This window comes from Anas platyrhynchos, chromosome 4 (assembly GCF_047663525.1).
Source record: "Anas platyrhynchos isolate ZD024472 breed Pekin duck chromosome 4, IASCAAS_PekinDuck_T2T, whole genome shotgun sequence".
NCBI lineage: Eukaryota > Metazoa > Chordata > Aves > Anseriformes > Anatidae > Anas > Anas platyrhynchos.
Window position 1 is genome coordinate 19,794,435 of NC_092590.1, and position 27,062 is coordinate 19,821,496.

General features: G+C 34.8%; 1 protein-coding gene across 13 annotated transcripts in view; it reads right to left on the reverse strand.

The window, feature by feature from the left end:
• Positions 1–27,062, reverse strand: part of SGCZ (sarcoglycan zeta) — a 444,851-nt gene that overhangs the window by 105,903 nt on the left and 311,886 nt on the right. For all 13 annotated transcript variants that reach the window (XR_011808957.1, XR_011808956.1, XR_011808955.1 and 10 more), the window contains one exon: positions 21,367–21,468. Coding sequence is in view for 10 of the 13 variants with exons in the window: in XM_072037142.1 (XP_071893243.1) it covers positions 21,367–21,468 (102 nt within the window). In the remaining 3 variants the exon portion in view is untranslated. The remainder of the gene's footprint in view (positions 1–21,366; positions 21,469–27,062) is intronic.

Genomic DNA, 27,062 nt, shown 5'->3' on the forward strand with positions numbered 1-27,062 from the left:
AAGAGTACACCATGCAGATGAGAAAGTGGAAATAATTTTTAATGATGTGAAGAAGCATTTTAAATCATCTGGGAACTGTGTCTAAAGTGAGAATGAGTCAGCCCTAAACGTCCTTCATAATCCGGGGATTAAGAATCAACTTTTGATGAATGGAATGTACAGAAAGGCATTTACTCTAATGTACTGAGTAAGAGTTGGGCAATTTTACCTTAGGAAATGTTAAGGTGGCTAAAAACATTTAAAATTCTATGATAAATCTACAAAATCTTAATTGGATTGTGACCTGGAACTGAGGTACTACTTTTCCAGGTGAGAGCTCCAATCATCAGTCCTAATTTTATGTTCATGGGCTCTTAATCGCTGTTCCTCCTGTTCCCCAGCAATATCTAAATACATACACAAAGTTAAACAGACCCAGCGATGGGGTGGTGGGATGTTAGGGTTAGAGTTGGGGTTTCTCAGTTAAAACAAATTGAGAACACAAACAAGATTTCCTTTGCTCTTCAGAACAAGCATTTTTTAACTACATAGAAGTTGGAATTTTTTTCAGTGTGAAGAAAAATGTGTTTCAATTACGAGTTTTAGAAGAACTTCAAAACAAGTAAACAAGTTAAAGAGGAAATAGATAGTCACCAAGCAACTAAATCTGTCACTACCACTAATACTGTGTAATATCATATCTATCATAGTTAAATTTTACTTTTGCTTCTTTGAATTCTTTAAAAGAGATTCATATATAGGACAACCATAAAAAACAAAACCTGGTGTAACAGGGGCAGGATTGAACTCAAAAGGATAAATGAAGCAGTACCAGAAAAATACTATAGATACATCCATTGAAATAAAAAAACAACAAACTAACAACAACAACAACAAAAAACACACACCATGTGTTCCACACTAATTATTAGTTGTGAAAGTTGGTAAAGAAAGAAAAATGTTTCTTTCTACACAGATCATAAATTACACAAACTCAAGTTATTATTGGTTGTTGGACAGGTAAGGCAGAAGCAGTAGCAGACGTGGGTATAAAAACAGAAGTGCCCAAGTTGCACAGTACTGTTTAGAGATATTAGAAGTTGAAAACATCTCATAACATCAATTCTGGGAAATTTTGCCTAACAAAAACATGCTCTTTGAGTACAAAAATCCAGACTTCCACTGTTATCAGTCATATTAATAAAATACTATATGACTTTTACAAGCATACCAAAGGCACACAACTTTAATTACCTGCAGGTAAATGTTAATAGACTACAGTTTTCACAACAGAATTTGATGTTTTCTGATTCCATTAAGACAGTCAGGAGTAAGGTATTGAGGATCTATGAGATATCTATATTAAAACACTATTTACACCAGCTTTGAAATACAACAAAATGATTCAAAACATTTCTTCCATGTTGAAAAGACCAATTTATCTTCACAGATGCTTGATTGCTTCCCTTACCCTTCATAAACATAGATAAAAAATAATAGAAGAAGCTCTAAAGACTAGGTATGCAATGTGCAGACTGCTGTAGATACAGTGACTCTCACTAATTTACTCACTGCTGTACTAAAATATATTTGCATAAATACAGAGTAATTGAATAAGATAGCAGAGATGGTGCTATGTAAAGTTATGTAAATCAGAGACAAGTCTGGACACATATTTCAATCCTTCTCAAAATACCAGCTTAAATGTATTTCACATCAAAGTTTGTCTGCAATTTAGGTAAAAACCATGCACAAATGTGTCCCAACAGGACTAGCATGTCTAAAGGGCACTGCTTTTACAGTTCAGTAAGTCTTTAAAAGTCTAGTAGCTATTGATTTTGTTTCAGATAACATTCAACACAAAATTACTAAGAATCTAAGTAGAGTCCAACATAGTCTGATGAACCTGTGTTATTAGTAAAGGCTCCTGGTTACTAAAGCATTTTTGCACAACAGTTGAAATCTCACTGCATTTTATTGTATAATTAAAAATGACCTTGTTATGAATTCAATTTATATTAAACTCAATGAAGTGTTCTTTTGAGTTATTAGGCTGATAAATAAGAAGTATTTTAGGGTGTCAATGGCCTTTCAGTTTTTCAGTTTATAAACTTTATTTCAAACCACTCACTTCACTGATGTTGACAAAAAGTTGGAGATTGGACCTGCTGGCCAGCTGATAACTGTGCTTTTTATCTGTACTGCATTTGGATGGAGATGCATCTTCAACAGAAACATTCGTCCAAAATAAACCAACAACAGAAAAGATAAGTGAAAATTTAAATATTTTTAGGCTTTATAGTTGATACCTCTTTAGCTGCATTGTGTGAAAACTCTGACAAAAACACGGGCTTACACAAGAATCACTAAATTTCAAAACAAGGATATTAGCTAAAAACATGTAAAAATTAAACTGATGATTTGAATGTACACTCTGACAGGAGCTAAATTCTGATAGACCACTGAGAGTTTAGTTGCTGATTTAACTGAAAACAAGATCAAGACTGTAATGCATAATAGTGAAAATTAGGACTTCTCTTTCCTTTTTGTCCTAATAAATTGACCAGACATAACTAATATAGCATAACATCAACAAACTTGAACTTTTTTTTTAATAAAAAACAAATAAAATAATTGACCTGATGGATACACAGAAGACTACATAGTTTGAGGGGATTAGATATTATCACAAAGAAACAGAACACCTACTGCTACCTACAATAGATAATGCATTAAAAACAAAACAAAAACACCACCAACAACAAAACCTCAAGCTATCTAAATCTTTTTATTGTGGGTTCTGTCTTTAAGTGAAAGAAATTGGGAGGGCTGACGGAACATAATAATTAAACATCATGCATACTTTTATGCTTCATTCTCAAGGTTTCTGTGTTGGACAATTCCAGAAACAGAAAACTACAACAGCTGATCCAATGGTAATTGTTCTGCTCAATGGCATTGCCAGTGAATATTATTATGAGCATTAATTTGGCATCTTCCATCTGATACTTTTAAAAAGTTAAGTTTAAAAAGGTTAATATACGCTAGTCTTACCTTATATCTAGGGAAAATTACTAATTTAAATTTACTGATGAAGAAGCAATCGTAATCTGTAATGGAATTAGCTCAAAAATTAATTACTTAACAACCGTTGCATTTTGGCAAAAATCTATAAGCCTTATCCGTTATTTTGTGCTTTCTTCACAGGGGTGTCCTTTTCCTAAAATCCATGGAAAAATTATGGAGTTAACAAGTCTACTGATAAAGAATGCTGCAGTTCTACTCTTCACAAAAAGCAAACAAACAACCAATTAACACCTCACAAATGCCACCAAGAATAAGTCTTTTTCCATTTTTATTATTATTACTATTGTTACTTACTCCAAGCTGAAAAACATATATGATAGAAAACATTCTTGTTTAGGATTTGTCTTCTAAAAAACTGATTTTTAATTCCAATCTCTTGTACTTTGGGAATGCAAACACAACTATAGTTAACTTCTGCAGACCCTTGTAATTTAGAAAATCTCACCGGTCTTGCCTGTGACATGATACATCCTAGTAATAAATTAATTTCTGTAGTCTTAAACTGACAACATTTACCACAGATCTCTCAGGATTCACATCGGAACTTAACGATGTATAAATATTGTCATTTTATCTTTGTAAATTCAATTATTTGGTTCAAGTGAAATCAAGCTCCCAGAGATTTCACAAAAGCAGGTTTAGCTACTTTATATATTTGATACAGAAAACGGCCAGGCCATTTAGCAATACTTCAGTGTATTCATCTGTCCAGTGATAGTAACAGCTCAGGTTTAGTACAGTTTTTCTAAAATATTTTTACTTAAATTTGGCCCATTTTCTGGGCTATTTCAATTCAATTAATGGCATTCAGCTGGTGTAAAACTAATAGCTCAGGCTTTGCATATGATTTCCTTTTCTTTTAATTGCCTCTTTAGTATGTCCTAATGGAGCAGGGAGGGGAGGAAATTACTAAGAGCCATGACTAGAATTTCCTGTAAGACAGTAAAGACAGGAGCTTCTGAGAATAATTTATAATTTACATAGGAAAAGAGGGGGAGTGAAAACTATCTGAAGTCTGAGAGATGACCATGCCGTATGTGGCTGTTGAAAGGGATGGAACATTGGGCACAAATAATTAATTTTGCATGAAAAACAAACAAACAAAACAACATGCATTGCTATTGCAATCAATTATCCCAGCTGATCAGATGAACCCTTATGGGAAATTTATCTTTACAGATTTCTTTGAAGTAGCACTCATTTGCCTGACCTGAGCTACAAAAGTTACTCAAAAATATATACATACATTTATATTGATGGTTTTACACCACTTACACTTGTGTCTGCATGCACACTGTGGAATCAGACCTAAGATACTTCTGTATATGAATGAGTCCTCTCATTTTAAAACGCAAGTTATGTTGAATGTTTCATGTCCAACCATTTATCTCTTTGAAATTGTGTGGATATTATTTAATTGCATACTTGGCCTTTTAATGTATGCCATTACATTATGTGTGCTTCTTTTTGTTGAGAATAATCATTGGAAACAATTTCCTGGCCCGTCTTCCCCTCTGGCTAAGGAAAAATTTGCCTATACTACAAATTGGCTCATCTTCAAAAACATTAAAATTTTTGAAGAAATCAAATACTTGCAATGGCGGTCCACCAAATGTAAAAGAGCTAAACCTAAAACACTCTAGACATCTTGGGATCCTAGAGCCAGAAAAAAAGTGGCCATCCTCAAGATGAGTCTGGATCCAAAGGCCAGCCAACAGCCTGTAGTCCTGTATCTTTCAGCCAAAGATTTTCATCTACACCATAAAGCACTATTAGACAATTTCTGCAATTCCAAAAGGTAAAATAAAACTCAAAGGTGCAAGTACTTTCCCAGAGTATTGAATTTTTACCTGAGCCTTGCCCACTGCATTGGCTGCCAAGCAAACAGGTAGAAGTTCAAACGCTTTAATCAGGAACTACTTCCAAAACGAGCATTTCTAAACTTCACAAGCTCTCTTAGAAACTGCTTGCTAGCTTTTGCTGTGCTTTAAAAGTATGCAGACCAAGAAGGTCTTCCTCATTAATTCAGGAAATTTCAGAGATGTTTGGAAACAAACTGGTTAGGAACTATTACATGAAATCAGATGAAATTTTGCAAGACAAAGTTTAAAATCAAAAACAGAGAACAATCTTTTCCAGAAAGAAAGAAACAAACAAACCCATCAGCTTAGCAACTGAAGTCCTCTTGACTTAGTTCATCTTGACTAAGATCAGAGACTTGAATATTAACCTCCCACAGCTTTATGTACTTGATGAGACTTGTTCTTTTTCTCCCTCTTTTAAACACAAACACAAGTACAGGCACACAAAGATTCAAAAAGTTTTATGTTAATCTTTGTGGAGGATAAAGATTAATTCTCACAGAGGATGAAGAAAAAATAATATTCTACAGAGATGGGAAGTCTACGTTGACTTAGCTCCACTTAGTCAATGACACTTTCAGTTGCTCAGAAAATACTACCCTTTGAATACTGTTGTCTTACCCAGACTTTTTTTTTTCCACCTTTGAAGGAAAACATGGCAAACAAAAGCGGTTGGAAACATCACGCCTATGAAATGTTAATAGATACGATAACATTGCATTTCTAATATATATGTATATATATATATATTTATTTTTTTTTTGTAAAAAGTATGGTATTTAGGATACTATAAATATATTCACCGAGAGTCAAAATTCACTTGTACTGCTGTGGAATTTAAGAGAAGCAGGATGGTTGAATCTTCCTGTTTTTCTATCTTACCTTGACAGAGCTGCTGTTTACTTTCATTTGCTCTATTACTAGTGTTAGTGCTCCTGCTCCTGAAGCATCTCAAAAGATGAAGACATTTGCTAGAAACAATTTTTAACAAAGCTGTTTATCTTTCTTTCCCAATCAGGAGTAACATCATTATTAGTTTCATTTCTTAATAAGGAATCTGCATTTGTAGTCTCATTAGCAAAATTGTTTTAGTAAGACAACAAAATCATGCTAGGTTCTACTCTTTATAGCTTGTGATTAGAAAAAAAAAAAAAAAGAATCATGTCTCACAAGCAATTTATAGATCATCTATCTCAAGACAGGAAATAAATCATTATAGAAGGATAAGCTTAGGATGACGTTTATAAGTTTGATCTTCTAGACGGGAAACAAAATAATAACAGTAACTGATGGCATTGAACATTAATAGATAAACTCAGTATGCTTGACATAAATACTCCATACTAATATGAGACTTCTGTACATTGTACTAATACTACTGTGCCTGATGTTCTTATTTGCTCACATCATCTAACAGCACATAAAATCTTGAAGTATTTAGCCTTACAACCTTCCTAGATGGGAAAGATGTTATCCCTGTTTTACAGCAAGAAATTAATGTGCTGAAGCTGCCTCGTCTGAAATCCTGGAAAAAGCTATCAACCTTCATAAATAAAAAAAAAACAATCCTGGTTCTGCTTTACCTAACCTTTGTATTCATCTTAATACAAAACCAAATAGTATAAAGATAATAAAAGTCTAAATTCTAAGCATTCAGATAACTCATGGAAACAGTACCCCTTTCAAAAGCAGCAGGAAATACAAAGGCTGTGAGTGCACAATATTCTTCTGAGAAACCTTTTATCTTTAAAGACCTCAGTCTAAATAAGATTAATTTGTTTACTGTCAAAGAGTCTTAACAACCTTACCCTTTAATCTTTCCTTAGATTGGAAGGCCAAAACATGCAAAAGGCTAGGCAGATAATTGTTGAAATTCCCAGCTTTGTTCAATAATGATTTATTTTTATTAGCACAATTTCATTCACGATCTATGACAAAGTAACATGCTGCTTAGAATGGCAATTTTGTGTGTTAAATATCAAAACATTTAATAAATTACCAAAGATTCTTCCAAGATATTGAATGAAGAGGGGTTAAACATATAATAGGCAGTAAGGTCTTGTGTCTACAGTCTACTGTGTAAGATGAACCACGTAGTAAATAGTTTACTCAAGGAAAACCACTAAGTTGATTGAAAAAGACAATTGTATTCATCAGTGAAGCAAATGTTTATCTTGTAAGTACAGTGAAAATAATAAAAATTTCCCAAGATATTCTGGTCCTGAGACATTAGAACAGAACAAAATAGAATAATTCAATAGGAAAGAACCCACAAAGTTCTAGTCCAAGTCCCTCCTTCACAGCTAAGCAAAAGTTAAAGTGGCATGTTAAAAAAAAAAAAAAAAAAGTTAAAGGCATTATCCAAAAGTCTCTTGAACACTTGGCAGGTGTAGAGCATCAACCGCCTCTCCACGAAGCCTGTTCCAGTGTCTGACCACCCTCACAGTGAAGAAATTGTCCCTAACGTCCAGCCTGACCCTCCCTTGGCTCAGCTTTGTGCCATTCCCATGCATCCTATTATCAGCTCCCAGGGATCAGAGGCCAGCACCTCCCTCTCCACTGCCCTTCCTCAGGACATTGCAGAGAACTGTGAGGTCACCTCTCAGAATCCTTTTTGCCAGAAAGGACAACCCAAGTGTCCTCATCCTCTTACAAGATGTGCCTTCTGTCAGATTTGTGGCCCTCCTCTGGATGCTTTCAAGGACTTTCCCATCCTTTGTGGAGCCCAGAACTGCATATAATATTAAAGATGAGGACGCACCAATGTTAAATAGAGTGGGAAAATCACCACTTTTGAATGACTGGGTCAACACTGGATTGTAAAATAAACTCTAAAGCTTATTTCTTAAAGAGATGTTAGACACATGAAGATCCTAAAAGGGCTGAATAACAATAACAAAACAAACAAACAAACAAAACCCCACACCATGTAACAAAAATCCCAAAGGACAAAATCCTATAGAAAGCTGAACAACAACAACAAAAAAAGGTATTTCTGTGGAAATTTGTGGACAACCATACACGTATGGATAAATAGATTCTAATTCTATGCAAATTCTTTGCCCACTGAACCTTACTTAAAGTTTCATATTTTTACAGACAAGCAGGAAGAACAGATGCTCAAAGTCTAATATAATTAAGAGCTTTAAGAAAAGAAACTAATGAACTTTTAGAAGTCAAAACTGAAAAGTTTGTTGTTTTTTTTTTTTTTTTTTAATTATTATTATTATTATTATTTATTCACAGGATAACCAGTAATGTTTCTGGTTTGGAAATTTCAGTCTTCAGAGATTTCTTTAACAGTTTTTTTGTTGTTGTTGGTTTTTTTTTTTTTTTTTTTTTTTTTAAATCACAGATAACTCTCCAAAGTGTCTGTGAGGTTCCAGCTGAAATATTAATTAAGTCTTCTGGTCTTCTGCTTAAGACTACAGGAATAACTTAACAAAAACATTTTTTTTTTTTTTTATACCTACATGAACAGCATGCAATTAGAACAGGCTTCTAGAATGAAACTTTTGGTGCTGAACCTTCTATACCATGCTCACAAGGAATCTCTTCCAATATTTCAACTGGCAATTACACCAAATTGCTGAAATCCGTGGTTAAAATCCCAAACAAACAAACAGCAGCAACCTTAGAAAGGTACAGAAAAAATAAGCCAGAAATACAGAAATACTAGCACTGATTGTATTTGTAGACTGAAATAGTTTTCTTAATGTTCCTCTACTACTGCAAAGAGTAGTTAAGAAATGCCTTGAAACTAAGAACAAAGCACAAAGCTAAGAAAAAATGTAGTCGTCCATTTGGGAGGGTAAAACATGTATTTTAGCATACTCTACTGAAAACAGTTCAGATGTTCATATTAATTTTCTGTTTGTTTTGTGTACGTAAAAACTTCTGAAGCATTTCAACTAATGGGAAGAAAACTTGGAGAAACAGAAATGAACAGCAAGTTCTGCTGTTAAGTACAAACACTACTTATCCCTAACATACTGTTTATTTTCTTCCATGCATATTTTCTTCATTTTTTTCCTACTATTCAATCAGCACCCATTAACGTAAGATAAAGATGAAACACTTCATCCTTGTATCAGCTGCTTTCAGGAAATCCCTCTGCCTCACCTTTGCAATACAGGAGTTCAATTTGGACACTGACATACAATTTTCCTCACCAAAAACATTATATTGCCCTTATTGATGTTAATTAATCAAGCTACTCAAAAATTAGTATCCAAGTTCAATGCGAATCAGTGTTGCAAAACACTGGCACATGCCAGTGGAGTATATCTTACCAAGAGCACCTGCATCCTAAAAGAATGTGCCGTAGTATCCCAGATTTAGATAGTCGTACTGATATTTTTGCTAAAATATTTCTAAAACGAGATTTTCTACTTGTAGAACATACAGTACATGCTCTCACAACAAACAAACAAACAAACAAAAAACCTTTCCAAGTTTTCTGTGTCAAGTGTTTTGGATCAGCCTACCAGAAGTAGGCATTCCAAAGTGCCTACATTTTATTAAAATGACAAGTATCAAGGACTTGTCTTTAGGGATTCTGTAGTTATTTATCTTAGTCAGAGACACCACAGATTTGATTTACAGGAAGATTCTGAGCTGATGGATACCAATGGAGAAACTCAGAGACAAAAATAAACTTTGCCCAAACATTTTTAAGAGATCTTTTATTTATATCTTGATTCTAGCAAGAGAAAAAAAAAAATTCTACTCATTCTATGTTCTTAGTGTAAGCTTCAGTTTTCCTTTCTGCTAAAAATTACTGTGACACTTTTCACGTAGATCGCTATTGGAGTGCCAAGATTAGTATCAACCAAGATTTCACTTTTACTAATGAAAATGACATACAATAACTTCATGTTTTTAAAAATTAATTAGGCTCCAGACCAGCAAACATTTCACTAGCCCACACCCATGCTACTGCAATTACCATTCATACTTGCAAAGACTTCCGCAAGAGCATACTGTAGTAGCTGTTGGCACAATTGTGCACGACAGATTGCCACCCTAAATTAACAAACCTTGTGAACTGCAGTTACTTTCTTAGCAGAACGACTGATTTGAATTCAGCTGAAGAAACAAATGAGCCTTTGGCTGAAGCCCAAGAGCCAACTTTACTGTAAATCCCCAGATGTTTCTTGTACAATCTTAATGCTGAAACCGTAATTACCAATTCCAGTACAGGATGCTTACTTGTTCAGCTGCTTCTATTATAAGACTTCTGCTTTCTGTGTGAGTTCTCTTTACCCCAATTCCACTCATAAATTCTAAAATTCTAACACCTATTTTCTAAAGTTATTTCCAGTATTCATTTATCACTGAATTTCTAAAAAAAAAAAAAAAATCTTTCTTACCCTTAGTTTGTCTCATATGTCAATGCACTAGTTTTTGTTTAGTTGGAGATCTTTTCTATAACTTGATGTATATCCTTGAAACACACCTAGGTACAACCCTATTTTTTTTATTTATTTATTGGTTAGGTTTTCCAAAATTCTAAGCTTTTTCAAATAACGCATAGTCTGATCACTGCTGAGTTTTTAAAGTCTACTTTATTATAGAAAGGGAACATACATTTATGAGCTAGGGTGCGTATTGCTGATATAGCTGACTTCTAAAATGTAATACAGGTAACAACATTATGCTTGGTTTTGTAATGAAAAGATATAAAATTGTTTCGCTTTGTCCGATTAGTATCATGAAAATGATCTTCAAGCCAGTAATATTTTCAAGTAATCTTAGTGCTACTTGTTATCTCTTCTGGATGCAGGGCAGTATCAAAACACTGCGCCTCTTCTGAAGTAACCAGCGCTTCCATTTTTCTTATTTAAATAATACATTCAAAACTGCTTTTGAGCAACAACCTTAAGAAAGATTTCAAAGCATAATGCTTTGAAATTGATGGTGAAAAGTGGGAGATATATATTTTACATCTAAAAAGAAAAATTATTACTCCATCATTTTTTTTTTTTTATTGTAAAGATGAATTGAATTAACAACATACTGCTAGTACTGCTATATTTCTTGCACTGCCTACCATAAGGAAAATGGGAAAAAATAATTTTTGATTTAAAATGTTGGTTGCTGCACCTGCAAATATTTTAGTAATTCTTTTTTACGTTATTTTAAAAAATGTAGTACTTGTACTTATTTATCTTCCATAATTTATTTTAATTTGATACTCCCTCTTTATAGGTAATGCTGCAGTCACACTGCTTCCTAAAATGTATGGCAGCTTAACAGTTTTTCTGAGAAATTGATTTGGCAGCATTAAAAAAACAAACAAACACAAAAACAACAACAAAAAAACAAGTCATTAAGTCATTGAGGTAAGGATTTCAGAAGTACAGAAGGAGTCTGAACTTTAAATCACAGTATGAGATGGATGGGAACCTCCCTTAGGGAATAGTAAAAAATAAACAAATATACTCTGGAAGAGCATTCTCAAAGAAGAAAATTTCATTGCTGGTGACAAGTTGTTTCAGAAACAGGAGGTTTATACCATGATCTATTTCTTATTACAAGAAAAGACTATATAGTAAAAACTCAAAAAGCACACTTTGTATCTTGAATAAAGGCTCCAATTCTTAAGACTGACCAGTAATTTTAAAGCATTGTGCATAAATTTATAAGATGTGCCTACTCATATGTAGGGGGGGAAGGAGGGAAAAAGTAAAAAAATGAATGAATGTTGTAGATTTTCAAAGCAGTAAAAAACAGCTTGGGTTGCACTGACTAGTGAGAAAACAAAAAGCTCTCTCCAAACAGGAGATAGACAGTATTATAAACACCATCTAAACACCATCCTCATGATGTCTGCCAGTAGTAGTCAGCTATCAGAAGCTGTGGAGGACAAAGCACTTCATTCCTGTAGGAGAGGAAGTGTCCTAATCAGGGAATGTCAAAGTAGATGTGATGATTATACTGTAACTTGTACTCAGAATTTCACTACAAGTAGTCAAGGTAAGACACGTTCTTATTTTCTTCATCTTAAACTACTGAATGCTCATTAATTTTCTCTATTATCATGTAGTGAGCAGTGTACATCGTATACATCGTATTTCTCAACTGGAAATGTTCCAGGTCTGGGTCATTAATGAAGAAATTAAACACTGCTGGCCCCAGTATCAATGCCAGGAGTACAGCACAAGTGACTGGCCTCCATTTGAGCTTTGTGCCACTAAGCAACACCTTTCAAGCCCAGCAATTCAGTTTCTAGCCTCCCTTATTTGATGTGTACTTCATCCCTAGAGGATGTGATAGGAGACAGGGTCAAAAGCCTTGTTAAAGGCAATATAATCAACATTTGCTGTTCTCATCCACCACACTCATTGCTGTAGAAAGCTTGTTGTAGGTAGCTGTCAGGTTGGTCAGGTATGATTTCTCCTTCATAACTCCATGCTGACAGCTCCCAACAGTATTAGATGCATAGTTTTATTTCAGAGAGCTTTGTTGTTAACACACCAAGTATTTGAATGTGAGTTAAGTCTCCTCCTAACTTAAAAAGCACACTGATTACAATGATATCTTTGGAAAAAATATTGTCTTTGCCTACCAAAAGACTACAAATAAGGGCACAGCATGACTTGTAAGAAATTCACTAGTCCCCACACCAGGGCTAACATATGGCATTATTTTGGGGTAAATAAATTATATACTTTGTACTTGATGGCTTACAAGGTGTTGTTTTTTTTTTTTTTTGTTTGTTTGTTTTTTTTCCCCCTAACATCTATCCACCCCCTGCCTTTTTATTTTATTTTATTTTTTATTTTTTATTTTTAAATCATCTGTGCATCCATAGTTCTAGGGTTTCTGCAGAGGAGCAGAAAAAGGGCTAACTGAAGTTTATAAAATGACATGGGAAGGATAAATATTGTTTCCCTCTAGAAACATGCATAAATACCTGCATAAAGAGATAAAGATATATTTTTCTTCTTTTCCAGTCTTTACATCTGCTTTTTATATTCCTAGTATGGATCATACTGTCTATGGAAATATTAATAGTAATTGTACTTCATTTTAAATATGAATTATTTTTAAACCACCAAGAAGTCATTTCTCAGTTTCAGAAGCCCTACAGAGTTAAAACAGCTCATAGCAAAATCAGTTTGTATGACTGTTAGGATCAGACACAGGATATGATGATCACCAAACTGAAATATCACAGAGTTTCAGTGAAATTTTCCCCGGTGGAACATAGATTCATTCCACCAAGGAAGTACTTTAAAACTGAAGATGCAACTGATACCAAAAACAATAACACCACCAAGAAAAACGAACAAATAAAAACCAACGGTTTCTACTTAAGCAACTTGCTACTAAAGCAATGGTTTCTACTTAATTAACTTCCTACTTCTGCCTGAAGAATTGCTCCCAAATCAAATTCAGTTCTTCAAGGTGGTATACAATTTGGTAGATACAGTCACTCTTGACTTTACTCATGAGTTGTAATCAATGAAAATAAAGAGCTCAGGTAATATTAAGTCAGATTTTTCAGTATAACAAGCAGACATTCTCCTTCAATGAACAACAAATCACAGTAATAAAAAGAGGAGTCCAGGCTGACATGAAAGAATGATGTGTTCAAAAGACAGACTTGCACAATTGGATGACCCCTAGACAGGTTTCAGTGAAGTATAGAAAATCAAGGGCAAAATCATGAATCATGAAGGTCTTACCAGCTGTCAGTGAAGAGTGAGTACAGCCAACTCAATTTCAGAGTGGCAGTCCCTACAGAGACCACCAACAAATATGTGTGACTTGTCCCTTGGCAAAGCTTGTGATTAAAGAAACCCTTATATCTTGTTCATAGCCAATAAACTGACACTGGGTTTTCAGTACATTGAAACTACATCGTGTTGAGAGCCAAAATGAGTTAAGGAGCCCTTTATGCCATAATAATGACTTTATTTTCAGTGACAGGTGAGTGATCCCAAGGGCAATGCTGAAGAGTAGGTATCAAAAAAATAAAAAAGAACGGGGGAGCATTTCAGATTCTATCAGAGATATGTGACATTTAACTGCAGAAACAAGCATTGCACTTCATACTGGTGGCAGATTCTTAGGTATCTTTGTGATTTTTTGATGGTGGTCACCAACATCTCCTAATTGGGGTTTCCCTGATATCTCTATATCTTGGTAGTAGTAGGACTGCAGGACTCAAACTACTTTTACTGCATGGCAACAGAGCCTCTGATAGAGGAGAAAAGAGCAGAAAATAGAAAAGATAGCTAAAAAAAAGAAAAAAAAAGCCTTGATTTTTCAGAAGAATATGCTCAGGCACAGGCTGGAGGAACCTGTTCCTCCTCTTGAAACTCCACATCAACAAATACAAGATCCTTGCAGGACTTCACAACAGATTATGAACATCTTTTCCAGCTTGACAATTTAACCAAACTGAACTTAACCCTAGCTAGTCCTCTAGACCAGAAGGCCCACATCTCATGGTGCTTGTCATCAATGTTTAACATCTTTGAAGTTAATTCTGCAGATAATTGCGGATAACTCTGGTGACAGCAAAATCAGAAATATCAGACTCCCATTCAGGAAGGACACGATGGGTGACTTGGGTAACTATAGCCCAGACAGCTTCACCTCAGTTAAGGGAAAGACTATGGAGAAGATCCCCTGAAAATCACCACAAAGCAGACAAAGGAAAATAAGGTGTTTGGGAAAAAACAAATGTGGGCTTACTTATCTGGTGTTCTTGTGTAACAAGATGACTAGCTCAATAGACCATTGTCTTTCCTCAGCTTCAGCAAGGCTTTTGATGCGATCTCCTAAAACGTTTCTTCGTAACCATTTTGGAGAGAGAAGCTCAGACTCAAATACAAAGTCCTGTACTGGGGATAGAATAACTTATGTACCTATATAGGCTGGGGACCAAAGTAAAGCGAAGTATCTTGAAGATATAGCAAAAGTATAACAAAGGATCTAGAAAGGATCTTGAAGAGAAGGTGGGGTGGAAGTGCTGGTGGACAAATTAAATACAAACCAGTAGTGGAACACCTATGGCAATGAAGATTGAGCATTTTGAGCTACATTAGACACAGCATAGCCAGCAGGTAGAGGGAAGTGATTGTTCTCCTCTACATGATTTTTGTGAGAAAGTATCTGGAGCTCCCTTCAGTCTAGGCTTGTACAATCTGGAAAAAAAAAAAGAAAAAAAAAAGGCTGGAGAACCTCTCCTATGAAGACAGGCTGAGGGAGACAGGGTAGTTCAGCCTGGAGAACAGAAGCCTTCTAGCACTTCTAATACCTCCCAAAATTATTAAGATATCATTTTACTTGGGATTTCTATGAACCCAACTGCAGTGAAACCAAAAAAAGAAAAGTTAAAAACATATTTCTAATTGAGCTATCAGCACAGTCACTTTCAGTAACTCAGACATATTAACTCATGACTAGTATAATTACATAGATAAAAAAAGAATGAGAGAGAAGCTAAAAAATGTGTAACTTTAAAGAATCTCAGATAATTCCCGTATGTGTTACGCTTTTGGAAATCAGTACTTTGGAAATCAGTCTACAAACTCCATTGATCGCCTATTCATAATCGCTTTGCTGATTTTCAACTTCGACACACACTGCTAAGTTTCAGCTAAGTTTTACAGATGCTGAATATCTTGCTAAATGTTCATCTAGGATATGGCATTTCAAAATAAAACCCTTACCACTTCAGTCACAGTCATCAGAAATATTTGACCTTTTCTGTATGTATAAATCTAGTTATAGCCTGTTAAGACAATTCAGGACATATACCCAATTTAGGTGCATACAGATACTCTGGAAGAAAATTCATGGTCTCTACAGGTCAACAGCTTAGCTATTAGTGAAAGCCTAAAACCAGCTGCTGAAAGAACTGTTTCTTTTGATAACCAAATAGTTTGCTCTTAAACTAACCTGAAACAGATTCAGCATTTCTGTACAGCCAGAAAGAACTGCCATTAGGGTACCCTAAAGCAAAGAAAAGTTTTGCTTTCAAGTCTCCTTAAAATTTCAACATATCTGTCAAAACATTTGTTTTCCTTAGTTACGAGAAAATCAAATATTTAAAAATATAAGACATATAGGGAATTCTCAGAGTTTTGTGTGTTTGGTTAGTTTATATTCATTCCATGTTTCTTATTTAATAGATTTTTTTTCTAATGACTTTTAACTAAATCATTAAATTGTGTTCTCTAGGGGTATATGTTGAAAACAAACTCAGGAAATAACTTTTAACCTTGTTAATTATATTGAAAAAAAAAAAAACCACCAAACAGTACTCCACTGCCCATAGTTTGATAGGCAATAAATTACTTGCCTTATTTGTAAGGGAGACTGTTTAACAAAGAGAAAATTTGATTTTCTTCGACATTTAAGTACTGCATATGTGAATGAAAAAGATCAGTGAAGCCAAGAATGTATTCTGAAGAATACACCATGAACTGCTTTTATTGTTTCTATTCACAAATGCGGTAGCATGGATCCATGAGCAGGATGATAAAGAATACTGAAGAACAGAAATATTGTAGTAATTCAGGTTATTGCATTGTGTGTTATTTAACATCACACATCTAATTAATTATCTTAGAACTTAGTTTGCATTATTTCTTTGCACCAGACCAATGCAAGTGACATATGGAATGGAAAATACAACACTGCCTTAATGTCTGCTTTCAGCCTGGTAGTTTGATCAGAAGTCTAGAAACAGTAAAATTCAACAATAAAGTACATACACTCTTGTTCCAGGGTTATAAAGAAGTCACCTCAGGATCAAACGAGCCCTTAACAACTCAGGTTCTGACATGCAGTTAAGTAATTTTTTGAAACTACAGATTTATGTTGGTGAAAACACGAAATTTTGTGTAGAATATTTCAGTCTTTTTTTTTTTTTTTTCTTTTTCTTTTTTCATGACACAACACACACGCTCTTGGCATCCATAGAAAGCACAGTGGTAAAATGTAGCAGAAATGGCTAACCAAAAGGACCAAGGTTAGGGAAACAGCATGCTCTGAGCAGTCTTCTGATCTGTATAAATTCTACAGCCAAAACCTGAATGAATATTCAGTTAACCACAGACCTGAAGTTTTCATAAGTTTTCATTACTACCTCTCAATCAAAAGTTGTATAATGGTGAGAGATAATATCATAAGTTAGAAATATTATAAATTAGTAGTTTTGATTATTTATATTTTTTTAAAAGAATTAATGCATATCTGTTTTCCAGTTAACTCCAACTATTTTAGCATTTATCTTTAATATTCAGGATTTCAATGTGCATTGCATTTACTTGGCAGGGGTTTGGAAGCAGGGAGCTGCAGGGGTGGCCTCTGTGAGCAGAGCCCAGCAGCTGCCCTATGTTGGATCAGAACCAGCTCCAGGCAGCTCCAAAAGGACCCACTGCTGGCCAGAGCCGAGCCAGTGACTGATGCTGGTTGGGCCTCCAGAAGAGCAAATTTCAGAAAGGGAAAAAAAAAAAAAAAAAGAAAAAAAGCTGCACAACAGCAGCTGGAAGACAGGAGTAAGAACCAGCCCTGCAGACCCCGAGGTGGAGCAGAGGCAGAGTGATTGTGAAGGAGCAGCGGCGATGAAATGTCAGGGACTGACCGCAGCCCCCATTCCCCTATGCCACTTGCGAGGAAGAGGTAGAAGAAGGCATATGGGGAAATATGTTTTAATTTGCTTTTAGTTTCTCAGCATTCTAGTCTGCTAGTGAGAAGCAGTAAATTGTATTATTCTCCCTATTCTGAGTCTGTTTTGCCCATGATGATAACAGTTGAGTGATCTCCCTGTACATATCTCAACCCTTGAGACCTTTTCATCATATTTTCTCCCCCTTTCTTTCCCTTTTAGGAGTGGGAGTGAGAAACTGGTTGTGGTGGAGTTCCACTGCCAGGGTTAAACCAGAACACAATGAAAAATTCACAAGACAAAAGGCGATTCTTCAACCTACATACAAAGTTCAATACAGCTCTTTTGTTAAATAGGACTTTCAGGTTTGCATTCAACCTTGCATAAACAATCCTATTTCAGGATCCAGGCATACCGCAGACAAAAGCACTCATTTCAACCTGTGTAGGCACACGTGAGCTTTACGGTATTATACCTAGCCACTCTTAATATTGAAACTGTGGCAACAAAGAGCTCAGTTCAGTCTAGCTACCCAACAGACTGCTCCAGGTCTCTTATCAGAAGTAGTTCACTATCAGAATCAGAAGTGAACCCTGTGCTATCAGTAAACATGTTTTATCAGCTCCAAATATAGCTACCTAAATTTTATCAGCTCCCATATAAGCACAAAAACTCCGCTCATACCTCTTAGTCACAACATAGTGCATCTTCTGCTGCATCCTGCTGATAATCACCAGTCTTCCCACCTAGCTCTGCGTTGTACCGTGTGGTGGGAAAGTGGTAAAGCCCTGACCTGCAGGGCTGACAGCCCTACACAAACCTCCCGGGAGGGGCTCATTCAACAAACCATGCAGAGGAAATACACCTGTTCCACAAAAACCTTACTAAACACACTACAGCTTGTTTCAGGATTTAATTGAGTGATGTCACTTCATTGTCTCCATTCTTTTAAAGGGGAATAAGTAAATTTACTTAAAGAGCAAATTCTCCTTTCAGAAAATAAATAAAATATGCATGTAAAAGACAGCAAACATAGAGTTTTAAATGTGTTTTGGATTGCATGGTACATTTTAATTCCTGTATGCATCAAACTTCAATCATAAGTACTTCTATGGAAAGAGGGGGAAGAGAGGAAGCACTCCCCACCCTCATTATCACACCTAAAAGCAAGTACTAACAGCTGGTGTGCTCTTCAGAGCCCACTGTCTGTATTGACCAGGTCTCTACTGACTATAATGAGAGCACAGAAATGTGGCTCACATTTAGATTTCTACAGCACCAAGTTCAATTCTGTAAGTGACAAAAGAGCTAATGTCACATGCAGATGCCATATACCTGGGGACACTCCATGCAGAGTTGCTGCAAACCCCTGCCTTAAAGCTTAACAGAGCTCCAGGGTTGTTTTCATCACTCCCTCATGCCATTCACATTAACATATACCACAAGCTAAACCTTAGCACAATAATTACTGAACAAGCTCACAAAGGGCTGGTATGTGCATCTGTTTGATGAGTGCTGCGAGATGAGAACTAAGTCCACATACATAAACCCTTTTAGCTAGATAATGAGTGCTTTAATGGTGCTAGATAGGTATCAGTAGATCTGCAAAACCAATAATGTTTTAGGTAAAATATTTTGTCTAGCTAATGATCTAATCTGTTGGTTTGAGGGCACTTAAAATCTGTTTTCATGAGCCTCACAGGACTAAAGTGACCTTGTGTTAGGCTACTGTTACACTTTGGGTTCTGCTCCTTGATAGTACTTAAATTTGCATGCATTTTTTCTTAGATTTTTTTTTTTTTGGAGTTCTGAGTGAAGTTGGGACCCTACTTGAATCTGTGTGAAACAGAAATTTTCACCTTTATTTCTTAAGAAACAATGTTCTACAATATGAAGCCTTGTTCAAGCAAACATCCCAAATCATAACTCTCACGTACTGGACATGGAACATTAATAGACACCGTCCACTTGTAGAAAGGAGCTAGGAAAAAAGCCCAAACCATGAATAATGTTCTGCAATCTCTAGGAAAAAGGTATGGTTCCTTGAAGAGTGCAGGTACAGGTTATACGGCCTGGGAATTTTACAAAGATTTCACAAAGTCTATAGATTGGAATATTTGTACTAAACAAGCTCATGCTTTAGGCCTTCTTTTAAAAGGATTTGTTGTACTCAGTATGAAGGTCTAACAGCAACCTTAAAGTATTTTATCTATTTAGAAATAGATAAAACACAAAATATTCTAGTTGATTTAATCAATTCTTTAGCTTCAAAGCTATAAAGGAAATATTAGAAGTTTATAGAAATTACTTTAGACGTACTAGTGCCTTTTCATGGCAAAGTGGTCTAGGAAAAAATAATAAAGCTAAAGTTCCCCGTTGTAGATGCCTTTCCTTTTTCAGAAGGCATAATCTGGTCTTATTGATTGACTTGACAGAAGTGATTGCTACTTAAAAAGTCATTTATGCACTTATGCATTGACTGTTTTGTTAGTTGTTGGGTTTTGGTAATAGTAGATGTGTTTTTGCAGCATTCTAGTCAATATCAAAGGTATGGTATTTGCATTTATTTAAAAATAAATGTATTATTGACTTTTTTTTTTTATATATAGATTTACCTTAGCTAGTAATGCATATTTTTAGCTACTACTGTAAAATAAACATTATACACAAGATTTTCTATCAAATTGGATGTATGGTGAGTTGAAAAGTCAAAGAATGTATGTTGAAGAAGTGATCAAAATTCAACACCATTGGGGAATACATTGTTAATTAAATATTAAAGATTTTTTCATTATCTAGAACAATATTGCTGCTCTGTTAAATATTGAAAGGTAGTAGTTTTACAGGAAAAAAAAAAAAGGACCAAGAGACTTGTCATTCATCTCACACATCTATTAACATAAGAATGAACTAATTAAGAGAGATGGGAAACTGTCATGATCTCATTTATGAACGTACTTGAGACATTTCTTATACACACAGAAGATAGATATCAATAGATTCTAAAGGAAGAATTTTCCATAAAGGCACTTAAGGTAAATATGTTTTCATTCTTGTCAACTTTTGCTCTATGCATCTTAAAGTTCTTTGCACCTGGTTGACTGAAAACCATTGTAACATTCCTCTCTGATCATAGATTAATATTTGTATGGTAAAAAGAAGAGATTTTGATTATTTCAAAACTACTTTTATTGCTTGGAGATATTATATATACAGCACAAATGAGTCCAAACTACTCAGTCAAAATGAACTACACTGAATTTCTGAATGCATATTTTGATTCTCTTTTTTCCTCTGTAATACCCTGGTGCTAACTGATATAACAATTGCATTTAAACAGTATTAAAAATGGTTTGCTTTGAAAAATGATATGATAGAGATGTTATACAGCTTAACAAGATTGCTTGTACTTAATTAGAGAGGGAGGGAAAATCACCCTAGCTAATCCTTCATTTTTTCATTATATTTTGCGCAAACAAGCAATCTTGTATTTCTCGACTTCACATCAGATGAGGAGGCAAATGTTCCATTCACAATGCCGTGGTCATTTAATATATAACATATACAGGCTTTAAGTCTCATTTCTTAAGGATAAGGCATTTCCTTTTATTCAGACAGGCAAGGTTTCAGGGGAAAAAAATGGTTTTGACATGAAGGAAGTTTTCACTGTTAAGGTATTCTCAAAGCAGACATCTACTGATCACTAATTTAGGAGGTGTAAGAATGAAACTTTGTTGTTTGCGGCTGAAGAGACTCATTTATATTAGTTATAAATTAAGGGGAGAAAAAAGAAAAACAAACACCTACCTTTCGGGAATTGATTTCTTTCACGTATAGTGGAAGTAGAAATTCAGATATTCCTTCAAGTCGTATTCCTTTTTTAGTGACTCTCAAATTTCCCATTCCATCCTACAATCAATAATATATATACATTTCACTTTATGAAATAACCTTATCCAGAACAAGGTAAAAGGAATACAGTATCTGGCCTACTATAAAGTAATGAGTGCTCGAATAGAAATGGTGAAGTGAAAGGGAACTCCCACAAAATACAGAATAGTAAACGTGTACAGCCATATGATAACAGGAAGGACTGCCAGATTTACAAAAATGGAAAAAACAATAATAATAGGTCTAAGTTTTATTTTATCATCAACCAATGACCCAAAAGCACATTTTTCATGAAAATGAATTCTTTTTCATGGTTAGTAGCCAAAGCATAGCAAGGCTTGTGATGCTGGCAAACTGAAGTATGACTGAAGACACCTAGAGAGTCCAGACAACCAGTTTTGAGTAAAATGGAGACAGATACAATAATACACAAAAGTCTAGTCCAATATAAGGTTACCCTGTTATTATTATGTTTTTGAACCTCTGAAGATTTGCCGTACAAAAATACTCTGAACTCTCTCTCTATGATGTATTTCTTTTGCTTTTCTGAAACACTACCATCCTGTGTCTAAGAACGGAATTTCAATGGGCCTATGAAAAAGTTCACATGAAGTCAGTTTCTGCTAAAGTTTTCACTGAACCCAGCCCTCCTGTTCATTTTGACAGGAGCAAGAGAAAGTACAGACAAAACTTCTCCAAGAACTGTGGTATTTAACTGTGCACCCTAGTGGTGAACTGCACACATTATTCCTTGGATGGACCTTCTGCAAGGGTACAAAAGTGATTTTTATTGTGGAGGTGAAGCTAGATTTTGAATTACATCTTCTAAGCCAAGCGACTGATTATTTTAAAGACTGAATGTAATATTTTCTAAAGCAATTGATTATGTGTAGTGTAATATTAGAAAAACATGATGTTGTTGCTATATTTGAAAAAACATACAGAGGAAAATATCCTGTAGGAAGAAAAAAAAAGGTTTCCTTTTATTAGTAGCTGCTCATGTTTACTATAAGTGCATTGGTGGTGAAAAGAACTTCAAAATGCTGTTTGTTTTGATCTAGATGGAAATTTTAAAAGGGCCACTGCAAAAGGCTGGATGAAACAAGGCAAATAAATGATCCAATGCTTACTAAGATATATACATATAAGAACAGCATATTCTTACTGGACAAACAATGAAACTTGCTTGATACTTAGGGACAGGATCACTTTACACACTGAGAGATTAAAAACTTATTATCCCTAGAGGTCTATTACTATATTCCTGACAGAAGATGTGCAGCCAGTGGAATTCAACTTGATCTACTTAAGTGCAAAATTAGCAAAAGTAACCTAGTTGCTGATTAAATGCTTAGAAGCAATTACTAGCTCTATTGCAGCAGAACAGTGAGAACTTGCATTTCTCACTGCTGGCTGAATTGCGAAACTAGTAACCTCCACCTGCTGGGCAGTCCTGCGCAGACGGATGGCAGTGTCACCAGCTGCTATAGCTGAAGCTGGAAGAGGGCACTGAATTAAACACATTTATACTTTTCAAAGATACTGTAGCCACTGTAGCTATTCTCTGTCTAAAGCAAATAATGATGCCAACATGGCTGGTATTTGATTGATACCACAGTATCTGAAGTAGAACTCTGATAATATTAGTACTTTAAGAGAAGAAATAATTTGTATTTTACACAATGCAATTTAGTAGATATAATTTCCCAAACACAATGAAGACAGTGTGAGACTGCTTTGCAAGCTATGACAGATCTGTAAAGAACATACTTTCGGAAATCATGCATTCACATGTCAGTTATGAAAGCATGAGCCTAGCTATCTGACTACACAGCCAGAAACTACCAGAGTAAAAAAAAAAAATAAATACATGCATAAAAATATAAATAATAACTATAAATAATATAAAAATAATATAAAAATAATATAAGAATAAATAAAAAATAAACACAACTTTCCAAAGTAAACAAAATATGGAATAACAAAAGCTACTGCTAAGGCTACAGAATGTACTTGTTAAACTGTTGTGGCACCAAGAGAAATTTAGCAGACGTTTAGCAGAAAAATTTAAATTTAGCAGAAATTTAGCTCCAAGAGTCCAAATAATCTTTAGCAAAGCTTATAATTGATTATATTAAGCCAAGAACTGCTTTACTTTTATTGGCAAAAATGCTATTTGCATCAAGCTGACAACTGAATTATCAATTAATACTCTTTAAAGAAGTGATAGTTTAAAAAAAAAGATGCTTTTTTGACTTAAAAAAATAAAATAAAAGATCTCTATAAAAATGGTTTTATATAGAAAGCTTACAAATACCTGAGTTTTTTATAACAGAGTGGGATATGAAACAGTGGTGGCTATTTTTGAGAAGAAAGTAAGGTAAAGATATCATACATTGCTTTTCCATGCACAATCTGCACTAATGCCCATTAATTCTAAATTTCAACAATCCCAGGTTTTTTTAATATGTGCTATAGGAATAGCATACAAAATAGTAATAGGATAAAGTAACCTGAGAAAAGACAACAATCATGTTGCATATTTGGCAGAGAATATATATTTAAAATGAAATAGATACCGATTTATTGATGCAGATATAAACACATTTTATAACTGAAAAGGCAAATCCAATATGTTGCTACATCTGGTTATGCAGAATGTCTGTAACTGCCAGGCACAAAATGCTACTACTAAAGATCAGAGAATTCAATATTACTGGCCTGGAGAGAACAAGAAGGAGAGTGTGATACTGCAGTTCAGGAATTAAAACTCTCATTGAGTCAAGAACAGAGTTCTGATAGACTCTCCAGTAATTTATCATGCATCTCAAATGAAACAGATAGTCAGTAGGCACCAAAGGACTCTTATAACATAGAGATCTTTTAAATCCAGATTCTGTCTCCAAAAGCTCACAGTCTGAAGAGGGAAGCACTGCACAAAACATGCAGTAAGGGTAAAACAACATTTAAACAAAGTAAAAGTATTTAAACAAAGTACTTAAACTCAAAGTCCTAACAAATTAATACACGTTCAATGATTGCAGGCATTTTAGCAGAGGCTAAACTTGAGAAGGAATCTGGATGTTATGGTTGCAGTGCTATGAAATAGCACGGATGAAACATTAAGTGTATTAATGTGCTATGCAAATGGGGGAAGAAAAAAAAAAGATGGTGAGAGATTATAAGAAAGGTGGCTGAAACAATGAAACCAGTGAGATATTGAAACAGGGAAAAAGAAAACTAGATTTGCTGTGATGGTGCAAAAAGCAGATAATGTGGAGGGGCAGACAGCATGATGGGGATAACTGGGAAGATAAAGACACTAGCAGACACTTTGTGGATAAAATGGAAGAGATACATGAAAGGTTAGGAGGAAGATAACAAAATTATTGGTATTGTGTTCACACACACAAAAGGCTGTATTCCATAAACAGAGCTGGAGCACAATTCCAGCTGGAGGAAAATGGTGTTTGGGCATGGATGTATAAAGAAAAAAATGTAGTCAGCTACGTTCCTGTAAAAAAACAAACAAACAGAAAAAGAGTAGAGGCATCAGCAGTGAAAACAGAGGGGGGTTTTCCTGGTTTGCAAGGAAAGGTAACTGTGAATGTCAGTAACTGTAAACTGATAGCGAGATATCCAGGAAAAAGCACTGGAATGGCAAAAATCTGGATTGATGGAAATATCTGCCTTCATCCATCTGCTGAAAATAATAACCAAGACTGTATAAAAGACAGCCAGCAGTAGATATCATCAGGGAAGAGTTGAGGAAGAAATTACTATAGTACAGTGCAACAATGTTTGAGGGATACATGTTGACCGAGGAAAAAAACCTATACAATCTGTGGGAAGGCAGTACTGACAATGAGATTTTAACTGGAAAAGCTGTTAAAAAGGAATAAAAGTCAGACTACTATGCAACCTAAGTGGAAATAGAATATTCTGAATAGATGGTGCCCTTATGATTTTAAAACATGTAAAGTACAGCCTGGATTCTTCAGTTATGAAAGTAAACTTGAAATGAAAATAAAAGTCTATGCATGCTTATATGAACAGAAAACATACCTCTCTAGGTCAGCTAATAGGATCAAACACATCTCACTTGCTCAAAAGTTGATTTTGTTTTCTGGCCTGGATAGCTATGTCACTTTTCTTTTGTACATTGATGTGTCCTTCAATATCATATGAAAAAGACAGAATTTCACATGGTCTGTCCTCACATCATATTTCAGATTAAGGTACAATCTTTTTTTTTTTTTTTTAACAATACATTATGAACTGTTTGTTCTTAAACAATACAGAGAAATATAGGATCTAACAATGCCATTTTTCTCTCCCCCCATGCATCCAACATTTCAACTATTTAAGATTTTCAGCCCTGTTGAAAATCAAGTAGAATTTAATAGTTTTGATAGAAACTATGTGGTGAGAAGGATGTGAAGTTTAGACCAATCAGTATAAAAGACAAACAAACAAAAAGCAAAGCAGAAAGCCAACATCACTAAAGCTTTTGGACATGAAACTTTCTTTTCTTTACTTGGAAGCATACTCTGTTTTATTATTTTCTTTAATGTTTTGTTACGTCAATGTGCCAGAATGAGTCTACCAAGATTTTTATGCCATCTAAACTATTTTCCAAAATAAGTAAAGCATTAAAAAGCCACCAATCACCCAAAATCTTTTAATCATCTAAGGGTGACATGGAACATCATCTCATTTTGCAGCCCTTTCGGCTTTGAAACTCCTAACCCTTTTATCTTCACTTGCAGCTGAAGTGAAGTAATACAGCTGAAGTGAAAAGTAACACGAAAGGTCTGCTGTTTTGTTCTGTTCCCACACACTGCTGCAAACCCATGAAGACAGCAGTGAAATGGAACAATTTTCTCAATGACTCTGGTAGCCAGCACAGCTCCGTCACTAAAATGAAAATTCTATGATTGAGTTAATCTGTAGTCAGACTAACATAAAGCCATTTCCATCCCAATTCAAACTCATAGCATCAATCTTTAACAAGTCAGAAAATGCTGTGCACTCCTTAAAATTCCATACATCATGTAGATAAAATAGAAGCATAAAATAGGGTCAGGGAATGGCATTTTTGTTTGTTTGTTTTCCCACCGTAATCACTGGCAAAATTAGCAAGTAAGAGCTAGAAAGTTTCCAGGTGTATGGAGATTTGGTTACAGAACACCAGAAACTAGGTAAAGGTAGGTAAATAGGAACATAAAACAGATGCAGAAGGTCTGTCTTTCATCCAGAGATAAACACTGATACGTGGTAAATCCAGAAGCATTATTTCCTCTACTTGTCATCTTTTCTCTCTTCCTTTCTACATATGAAGTTTTCAAGTAATAAATATACTACAAATCATTTTAAACTAACTTCCAATCTGGAAAACATATTTAAACTGCACTGATCCCAGTGAGATGAGTAGTTCATTACTTGGCTAAAATACATAGTTTAAGCACTATAGAAAAAAAATAAAAACAAAAATAATGAAGCAATTGAATTATGTCAGCAAATGTAGAAATAATAGAAGATGGACCCAAGAGCAAGGTGGAAGAAACCCTAACCATCAACACCATACTGCTTCTGCTGAAGAATGATAATGA